The sequence below is a fragment of the Mytilus galloprovincialis genome, chromosome 5, assembly GCF_965363235.1.
Source record: "Mytilus galloprovincialis chromosome 5, xbMytGall1.hap1.1, whole genome shotgun sequence".
Classification (NCBI taxonomy): domain Eukaryota; kingdom Metazoa; phylum Mollusca; class Bivalvia; order Mytilida; family Mytilidae; genus Mytilus; species Mytilus galloprovincialis.
This window is the reverse complement of record NC_134842.1, coordinates 61,489,541-61,500,849: the sequence shown is the minus strand read 5'-3', so window position 1 is coordinate 61,500,849 and position 11,309 is coordinate 61,489,541. Positions and strand designations below refer to the sequence as shown.

Sequence of the window (11,309 nt, the reverse complement as noted above, 5' to 3'; positions counted from 1 at the left end):
AGGTTACACATATTTGTTTTATTGTCATAATAGCAAGACAGTTGGATAGATTATACATTTGAACTACCTTTTATACGTGTGGAGGGCAGTTGACAAAAATAAATTCATCTTGATTTTATTATTTTTCATACTGAATGGGCGAGTTGTCGGGATTAAAATGAAGTTTTACTATTTTCAATTACTAGCGATATGAGTTGGCAGACCTTTTATCATCGGGACTTTAGTCTTTTTTTATAATTGGGGCGAGTTTGTTAACAAGAGTGAGGCTAGTTGGTGGAACGCGGGCCGAGTTTGTGGAACAGAGAAGGTCGATTGGATCTGGGCCGATTCGATAGTGGGGCGAATTGTCCTTCATCAATCCCAGAATCCCTTTGCCTTTGAAAATGAAAGTAGTTCAAATCTAAATTGATATATTTAATTTTTCCCAAAACAGTCATCAGACCTTTGTGCTTGATTTAACAGGATGTGGAAAGTAATCATTTTCGTAGTGCAGGTCTTATGTTTAGCGTTTTCAGCAAAAGGTATGAGACATACAATACAAACTGACAAATATGGCATCGTCTTTAGCGCTAGATCTTTTAATCAATAAAAGGAAAATCGTCTCCGGATTCAGCACTTTCCCGATTACATATTGTAACAAAATTCATATATACATAATAAGTAGTTCAAGTATCCTCGATCTCTGTTCATCTGTTAGATTTCGATATTTGTCTCTTTTCTTATTATTGGTACAACTATTTTATAGAAGAGATAGAAGAAAAAATGGGAAAAAAATATATGAGGTGTCACGGAGTCCAAAAAGTGGGGGTGTTATAGACTCTCCTTTCTGTTTTCTGTAGATATTTGGACTCTTAATCTTCTGATTTGTTGAATTAATAACTTGAATATTATATTAAAGTCACATTTATGACGATAAAAGACAAAATAATAAACTTTTGAGGTGTTTTGGTGGTGTGTGGTGGTGTTCTGTGGTGAAAAGACCTACCACGATAAAATGAGTAATACGATGCCAATGTGGGTGTTTCGTCTATTGTTTGATCATCAGTCGGGGGACTTACTAGTCCAAATAATTATGACGTCTGGCAAGGCTATTTTAATTTTTTCTGGGACGTCATAATTATTTGGACTAGGGACTTACTGAAATATTTTTAAATCACTTATTTGAGTAGCAAATTCGAGGTTTTGTCACAAATTGGGATTTTGTAGTTTTTTAAGGTTTTTAAGCTATGCTAGGTCAAATGTAGGTTGGATATGGAAATAGGAGGTGAACATAAAATCAGTAATGGACGGTAATAAAATCATATTACAACCTCACATATGCTTCCAACAAAAAAAATAGGACGAAAACATTAACATTGCAACAAGTAATTTTTATATACAAATCCTTGATGGCAAGAGTAAAAAAATATTTTTTCAACTGGAGCATGCATGACAGACATTGATAGTTTCTTTAACTTCAAAAAAGTATAGTACAGAATGGAATTGTACAGTATGAATACAGAGGTCCATATTGCTACATCACTCGTTTGTAATGGCTGCTTGGTCATGCATCAAGATTTGTCTAACTAAAACGTGCTCCAAAATACAACATATTGGATTTGTAGAAACTATGAACATGATTAATAATGCAAATCAAAATTTTAAAAATTGTATGCAATTTTGTAAAATTCAAATAAAAGTTTTCAAGTTTTATTTTAATACATATTACTATGTGTTGACATGAATATCAATAATGTGGTCATTTTTATAAATTTCCTGTTAACAAAACTTTGAATTTTTCGAAAAACTAAGGATTTTCTTATCCCAGGCATAGATTACCGTAGCCGTATTTGGCAAAACTTTTTGGAATTTTGGATCCTCAATTTTCTTCAATTTTGTACTTGTTTGGTTTTATAAATATTTTGATCTTAGCGTCACTGATAAGTCTTATGTAGACGAAACAAGCGTCTGGAGTACTAAATTATAATCATGATAATCCTGGTACCTTTAATAACTATTAATAGTCCCAGTGTACATTGAAGTGAATTGATGTAACAATAATGCAATGTAATCGTAGCCTCAATTATTATTGTTACATTCTTAATTAATCGTTTCCTTACCCAGCCTTGCATTCTGGTAATTAGTCTCCAATATAACAATGATATTTTTATTATTGTTATATTTCCATGTAACCGTAGCCAGTGCCAATAAAAAAATGATATGTGTTTCCTGTTACCCTACGCTCCCTTTTCATGTTTTTCAAAGCTAAAAAATAACCTACCCTTAAGTTATTTTGTCATTTTGCAAAAGCAAGTGTTCAAATTAGAATGTAGACTCAATGACGTCAATTTATAAAAAAAATCCCATTCCCTGTTTACCACGAACATATATATATATCATGTATATCATTGTATATTGTCTGGGTTTAGTGGTAGTACTTTGGTTTTGTGAATTATAATTTATAGAAATTCAAAGACCTGTGTAGATTTCAAACTTTGTTCACTATACTGACTAGAGACAAATGCATGCAAAGCGTAATAATCATATGAAGTTACAATATGTTACATTAACAATAATGGTTACTTAAGTGTCTCTGTATTGCAGTTAATATATATATATTATATGGCTTGACACTTCCAAATACATGTAATAATAGCGGATTTTATTGTTTGTCAGAGTAAATAAATTACACAACATGGAAACGGACATCTGTAAAATATGCAATTTAGCTTTTATCTAAATAATTTCTAATAATATCAGTAAATGCCATTCAAACTATGTAAAACACCTTATCCCTATATGTCCGCCATTACTGAACATCACACAGGTTCGCATACAATTTTGACTTCATAATACAAAATATCTGACCCCACAATTGGAAAAGTGATTGTTGTATGTCTCATTAGTTCAAGTGGGACACATACCTGACAACTTTTTAAAATGCCCATGGGGGTTTTACGTGCAAGATGGCTCTTAAAGTCCTACAAAACCTTCAAGGGGCCTTCAAATATATTTTAATGTTGTTTTTTGGCTTCTTTATACTTTTACAATGCTATAGCCATTTTAAAAATAATTGTTTTGTTTAAAATTATGGACAAAATTGCACTTTCAAAATTTCCGTTTGGGAGCCTTCATGGGGACAGATTCAAGGGCCAGCCGGGAAAAGGGATAAGGTGTATGAGTGAATTTAATATACATTTTTACTTTATCATGTTTTATGAGATGATCTTATATAATATATAAGATATATCTTATATATATATATATATATATAAAGACATGTAAGATATCTTATATTTATATTATATGAGATATCTTGATATTCTAATAAACAATGATAGATAGATAAACATGTAGCATTCACCAATTTTTATACGACTGCAAAAAAACAACTGTAACAAAGAGGCGGAGTTTAAATCATGGTTTAACATGAAAAATATCAGATTAAACCATAGTCCAAGCTCTGCCTATCTACATAAAGTTGTAAGAACAAAGTATGTCATGATTCTTTTAAATGGAATAACATATCAATCTTTATATTAAACCATGGTTTTTCAGAAACCGAACTATTAAGCCAATTATCACGTAAAAGCTTCAAAGGAAATTTGCCGTATTATGTTACAAGGAGTTATTAACCAAATATTACATCCCCCTCCCCTATTTCTTAGAAAAATATAATGGATATAAAGTAAAGGTAAATAGCACCTGTCATGCCTGTAGCAAAAGATATTACCAAGACTAGTACTACATATTATCTATTTTAAGTCAACATGGCAGAAATTGTCAGACAACTCCTTATATGGTAAAAGTGATCAGCAAGACATTACATGTAGATCACCAAATTAGTTTAATACATGTAGCTGAATTGTGAGTCCAATCCTGATACATCATTTGTACATTATGATACATTGTATATACATATAAATTTATATTATTTGACCTACCGAATTAGACTATTTACCGGATTTGATAACACATAAGCAACACCACGGGTGCCACATGTGGAGCAGGATCTGCTTACCCTTCCGGAGCAGCTGAGATCACCCATAGTTTTTTGGTGGGGTTCGTGTTGTTTATTCTTTAGTTTTCTATGTTGTGTCATGTGCATGATGTGTGCTGTTGTTTGTTTGTCTTTTTCATTTTTAGCCATGGCGTTGTCAGTTTGTTTTAGATTTATGAGTTTGACTGTGCCTTTGGTATCTTTCGTCCCTCTTTTATACTGTCCTTTTAACCTGGTAACCATGGTAACAGCATATCTATATACTGTAAATTTAGAAATTGTTGGGAGCATTTATTAATGCGACCTTGTCATTTTAGACTAAAATGCGATTTTAATTTTTGCAATATCATGAATATTGAGAAAAATAATGTTTAATTCATATACAAAATTTCAAATTGCTATTTAAAATTCTTGCTATTATGACCCTAACATATTTATCGCAATAATTAAAACATTGCAATAATTTCTGAATTTACAGTAATTTTATTGTGTAAGTTTTGATGAACATTTAAGATTACACGTACATGTACAAGGAACATGAGGAAACATATTTTAATTTTAAAAATGATAAAAAGATATGATCAACATGAGAGGAAGTGTACTGACATAAGGGCATATATATATATATATATCCAGCTTAAAAGCTTAATGTAGCTTGATCTGTTGATGATTATTTATGAATATAAAAGTAGTATGGGTGCAGCTCATTGACATTGTAACATTCACTTTATTTTCATGATCATAGTAAGGTTCTTAGATTGGTTTACATATATACCAAGTAGCACTGGTAAAGACCTGGCACAAGGCAACGTTTGGTCAGTAAGCATGATAAGCAAGGAGATATACTGTACATTGACACTGACACTGACAAAGGCGATTTGTTCAGCCAAAATAATTGTCAACTGAGATCACCCCTAGTTTTTGGTGGGGTTCGTGTTGTTTATTCTTTAGTTTCTATGTTGTGTCATGGTTACTACAAAAAAATGTATTGTTTGTCTGTTTGTCTTTTTCATTTTTAGCCATAGCATTGTCAGTTTATTTTAGATTTATGAGTTTGACTGTCCCTTTGGTATCTTTCGTCCCTCTCTTGAACTTGATTCTAAAACATCATCTTCTTATATGATTACTTATATTAGTACTGTTGCACAAAACTTTTAAACTTTTATAATTTTTCCCTTATCTCTGCGGTACATATTACATTTGCTGGTCGGTCCCTTTTATTGACTTCTAGCTATATAATAAAATGGAAATGGGGAATGTGTCAAAGAACAGACAACAGCCGAAGGCCACCGATGGGTCTTCAATGCAGCGAAAAACTCCTGCACTTGGAGGTGTGCTTCAGCTAGCCCTAAACAAAAATTAATACAAGTTCAGTGAAAATGGACGTCATACGAAACCCTGAAATATACACAAGAAAGTAAAATTGAAAATCATACAAGACTGACAAAGACCAGAGGCTCCTGACTAATAGGACAGGTGCAAAAATGTGTTGGGGTTAAACATGTTTTTTGATATCTCAATCCTCCCCCTATCCCTTTAGCATGTTTAGCCAATGTAGAAAAAACAAACACAACAATATGCGATTCAAAAGAATCAGAGACTGGTGTCAGAATTATTAGGTAAGAAAAGAAACTGAACAAAATGACAATGATACATTATTTAACAAAGGAGTACTAGCAGAACTTTCCTGACATGCCAGCTCCATAACCTGATAACTCAATTAAACTGATTTAAATGAAGATTATGTCTTCATCATGTAAATATTTTAGTACAATTCCTCCCATTAGGCATTGTTAGGGGTTTAGTATTATACCATCATAAAATATATGAGAAGATCATAATCTGTATCATGCCAACATGTATATGTATATCTGTAAAAGACATTAAACACAATTTTCAGAGATCATCATGATCATAGCATTTGACATGTTTAAACATGTTAAAGGAAATGAACCCTTAACATGCTTCAATAGGTGAAATGAACGTCACTTGAAATATAAAGATATAAGTTAACGAGGAAGGAAGTTCATGTTATAAACACCCTAATTTGTTCTGTTTATGTAGGATGCTTTTACTAAACGACATTTAATATATATCTTTGATGAAATCAGTCTTCTTATCAATAAATAAATCAAAAGATAAAAAATTAAAGATAAACAAAATGGATTTATAAAGTAACTAAATAGATTTGAATAATTGATAAGTTTTGATATTGTAATATTGATAGTGTAATAAGGAGCCTCTTGGAGAGTGGGTTAACAAGCTCATCTACATTGATCAGTAACCTATCAACTTTGAGGTTGTGAGTTGAAAACAATGCTTATTCATCACCCAACATACTTGATAAGGCTAGTCTTTCATATGAAACTAAAATAAAGTCAGCATTTATTTAGACACACATGTGGACAGTAATATCCCCATTAGAAACTTGGGAGGGATCTATATCCCTATAGCATGTATAGCTACATTAAGAGCAATTAATGATTTTTTTAATGGTGGGTAAGTTAAACCTGGAGCCAATTCCCTGTGATTAGGGAATATTCTCCATGGGCAACACATCTACCACTCATCATGCTCATGCATATGTCTACCCACCATTACAAACTTTATGCATATGTCTACCCACCATTACAAACTTTATGCATATGTCTACCCACCATTACAAACTTTTCATTAATTGCTCCTCAGTATTAGGATCCCTTTGTAGATGGATTTCAGATCTGGATACCTATCATGATAATAATCATTGACAATGGATAATGCTGTAATTATTGCAAACCAAATGAAACTTTTCCACATAGTCATCTCCTATTGGTCAATCTAGTTAAACTTTTGGCAGTTCTATTGTTCCCTTGAATAAATACAATACCTATTCTTAAAATTTTGTTCTCTGTATGTTTAATCACTGGGACTTTTAAATTGTTTATGAAAGAAACTCATCACTCATTGATTAATTTACCAGAGTGAAAACTTCTAAATTTCTAAAAAATTATTTAACTCACAAAACTGCATGCTATATCATGTATATATATCAGTATAAAATTATGTAGTTGAAATAACATGGTTTTGAAGATTTTTTTCTTAAAATCTTATTTATCATGTTTATTCTGCTTATTATTATAAATATGTTTATTACAATGTTTTAAAAATTATCACCAAACTATGTTTATATATTTCTGATAATCTAATCTAAATCTTCTTGACCTTTTAGTTCACCTGGTGTCTGTCATGTCTATTATTGTTAAACATGTTAAATTTGACAAAAACCTTCTCTCCTGAAACTTAACTTGGCCAAATTTAAACAATTTTTTCATCATTGGGGTATCAAGTTTACATGGTTTAAAAAATGTCTGATAACCCTGCCTTCCAACCAATATGGGTGACATCACTAGAACAAAGGGGTTGTTAACAATGGTAAAATGCAGTTTATGGCTTATAATGAGCAAAGCCAATACTACATGGTCAGCTATAAAACACCCTGAAATGACAAATATTTAACAAATAAACAGCCTAGTTTATCATGTTTATGTTCAAAATAAAGAACGAAAAAACAAATATATATGTTTCACAGCAACAAATGTCAACCACTGAGTTACAGATGACTTGGGGCAGGCAAATACAGAATCACTGAATGTGGCAGGGTTAAACATGCGCCCAACCCTCTAGCCCTAACCATGGACAATCACTCACAGGTGTAACAGTACAACGTAATAACAAATTATCAAAATCATATGCATGATAATTAGTTGCTTGAATTTGTTGAATTGTTTCAATGAAATCAAAATTATACGTTTACACTCATTAATGCATCTGTTTATTATTTTTCTTGTCTTTACCTAACAGGTGCATTGTATCATAACCAAGAACCAGTGAGTCTTTGTGCAGGTAAAGAAATTACAACCAAATTTGTATATGGTGATTCTACAGTGAAATTTATCAACTTGACAGTAATAAATTGGACAGTTAGAAAGACCAAACAAGATACGGCAGAAATATTCTGCTACTATAATAATAATAATGGATTCAAGGTAGGTTTATATTGTATACCTTATCTCCTGAGATATATCTAAATGAGAAATTCTTGTTATATCAACTTATATGACTAAAATTAGCAAAGACCCATGGAAACAACATTTGATACAAAAAGTAAACAATACTTTTAGATATTTGGATGATATATTGGCTCTCAATAATGACGACATCCGTATGTATACTAAAGAAATTTATCCTGTTGATCTTACTTTAAATAAAGCTAATACTAATCATGACCACTGCCCTTTCCTCGATCTTGATATCTATATCATTAATAGGAAGCTTAATATAAAAATTTATGGTAAGACAGATGATTTTTCATTTCCTATTGTTAATTATCCATTTTTAGATGCACAGTATTATGTATTAGCAAGAAATTTTCAATTGCACAGTTTTGCGCAATAGCAAGAAATCTTCAATTGCACAGTTTTGTGCAATAAAAAGAAATCTTCAATTGCACAGTATTGCCCAATAGCAAGAAATATCTAATTGCACAATATTGTGCAAAAGCAAGAAATTTTCAATTGCACAGTTTTTATGAAATATTCTTTGAAAATTGGATTTATCTTTCTTTGTCCAGGATAGTAGTTGAATCAACTTAAATCATTGTTTTATACAATATACAATGTATATTCACTTTTACTACCAACTAATTTTTCTCATTTCAGATTTCATAAATAAAAAGAAAATTTAAATTTCTTCAAACTTTTTTTTGAGAGGATTAATATTCAACAGCATAGTGAATTGCTCAAAGGCAAAAAATTAATTTTAAGTTCATTAGACCACATTCATTCTGTGTCAGAAACCTATGCTGTGTCAACTATTTAATCACAATCCAAATTTAGAGCTGAATCCAGCTTGAATATTGTGTCCATACCTGCCCCAACTGTTCAGGGTTCAGCCTCTGCAGTCATATAAAGCTGTGCCCTGCGGAGCATCTGGTTAATTTTAGTTTCTTGTGTACAATTTGGAGTTGAGTATGGTGTTCATTATCACTGAACTAGTATATATGTATATAACTACACTAGTAAGTGATCATTGTAGTTACAGTAATTTCGTCAATTTCTGAGACGACTGTTTTTATACGACCGCAAAAATTGAAAATTTTTTGGTCGTATATTGGTATCACGTTGGCGTCAGCGTCGTCGTCGTCGTAGTCATCGTCTGAATACTTTTGGTTTTTGCACTATAACTTTAGTTTAAGTAAATAGATATGTATGAAATTTAAACACAAGGTTTATGACCATAAAAGGAAGGTTGGGATAGATTTTAGAAGTTTTGGTCCAAACAGTTAAGGAATTAGGGGCCAAAAAGGGCCCAAAAAAGCATTTTCTAGGTTTTCGCACTATAACTTTAGTTTATGTAAATAGAAATCAATGATATTTTGACACAAAGTTTATGACCGCAAAAGGAAGGTTGGGATTGATTTTGGGTGTTTTGGTTCCAACTGTTTAGGAATTAGGGGCCAAAAAAGGGCCCAAATAAGCATTACTCTTGGTTTTCGCACAATAACTTTAGTATAAGTAAATAGAAATCATTGAAATTTAAAGACAAGGTTTATCAACACAAAAGGAAGGTTGGGATTCATTTTGGGAGTTGAGGTCTCAACAGTTTAGGAATTAGGGGCCAAAAATGGGCCAAAATAAGCATTTTTCTTGTTTTTCGCACCATATATACTTTAGTATAAGTAAATAGAAATCTATGAAATTTAAACACAAGGTTTATGACCATAAAACATTTTGTAAAAGGAAGGTTGGGATTGATTTTGGGAGTTTTGGTCCCAACAGTTTAGGAATAAGGGGTCCAAAGGGTCTAAAATTAAACTCAAAAATTGAATTATTGGAGTTCTTTGATATGCCGAATCTAACTGTGTATGTACTTGTAGATTTTTAATTTTTGGTCTGGTTTTCGAATTGGTCTACATTCATGACATTAAGGTCCAAAGGGTCCAAAATTAAATTTCGTTTGATTTTAAAAAAAATTGAATCCTTTTGGGTTCTTTGATATACTGAATCTAAAAATGTACTTAGATTTTTGATTATTGGCCCAGTTTTTAAGTTGGTCCAAATCGGGGTCGAAAATTAAACTTTGTTTGATTTCATCAAAAATTGAATTATTGGGGTTCTTTGATATGCCAAATCTAACTGTGTATGTAGATTCTTAATTTTTGGTCCCATTTTAAAGTTGGTTACATAAGTCCAAAGGGTCCAAAATTAAACTTAGTTTAATTGTAAGAAAAATTGAATTCTTATTAAATAGGCTTCTTTGATATGCTGAATCTTAACATGTACTTAGATTTTCGATTATGGACCCAGTTTTCAAGTTGGTCCAAATCAGGATCCAAAATTATTATATTAAGTATTGTGCAATAGCAAGAAATTTTCAATTGCACAGTATTCAGCAATAGCAAGAAATCTTCAATTGCACAGTATTGTGCAATAGCAAGAAATTTTCAATTGCACAGTATTGTGCAATAGCAAGAAATTTTCAATTGCACAGTATTGTGCAATAGCAAGTAATTTCAATTGCACAGTATTACGCAATTACAAGAAATATCTAATTGCACAATATTGTGCAATAGCAAGAAATTTTCAATTGGAGTTATCTTTCTTTGTCCAGAATAGTAGTTGAACTTAAATCATTGTTTTACACAATATACAATGTGTATTCACTTTTATTACCAACTGATAAATTAAAACAATCTTTACCATACAGTGATAACAAGCACTTTTTTTACATTTGAATATTTTATGATGTATTTAAATGAGTAGTTATTGTTGCAAACTCCATTAGAAATTTGAATTGAAATCAGTTTTGGAATAAGGGAAAGGAGGATGTGAAAAAAAATTGGGGGGGGGGGGGGGTGTTCAATTTTTCTTATTTCAGATTTCATGAATAAAAATAAAATTTCTTCAACCATTTTTTTGAGAGGATTAATATTCAACAGCATAGTGAATTGCTCAAAGGCAAAAAAAATAAAAAATTAAGTTCATTAGACCACATTCATTCTGTGTCAGAAACCTATGCTGTGTCAACTATTTTATCACAATCCAAATTTAGAGCTGAATCCAGCTTGAATGTTGTGTCCATACTTGCCCCAACCATTCAGGGTTCAACCTCTGCGATCGTATAAAGCTGCGCCTTGCAGAGCATCTGGTTAACCTTTTGTGACCTACTCCATTCTTATTGTCGAGCCTGCAACTTTTGTTGCAGAAAGCTCGACATAGGGATAGTGATCCGGCGGCGACGGCTTAGGCGGCGGCGTTAGCTAACTTCTTAAAAGCTTTATGTTTTAGAA

At 31.7% G+C, this 11,309-nt stretch overlaps 1 protein-coding gene across 4 annotated transcripts in view; it reads left to right on the top strand.

The window, feature by feature from the left end:
- Nucleotides 1-375: 375 nt before the first annotated feature.
- LOC143076195 (uncharacterized) overlaps nucleotides 376-11,309 on the top strand; it is a 48,606-nt gene continuing 37,672 nt past the window's right edge. For all 4 annotated transcript variants that reach the window (XM_076251890.1, XM_076251887.1, XM_076251888.1 and 1 more), the window contains exons 1-2: nucleotides 376-521; nucleotides 7,823-8,007. In XM_076251890.1, the coding sequence (XP_076108005.1) occupies nucleotides 464-521; nucleotides 7,823-8,007 (243 nt within the window). In that variant the 5' untranslated portion in view covers nucleotides 376-463. The remainder of the gene's footprint in view (nucleotides 522-7,822; nucleotides 8,008-11,309) is intronic.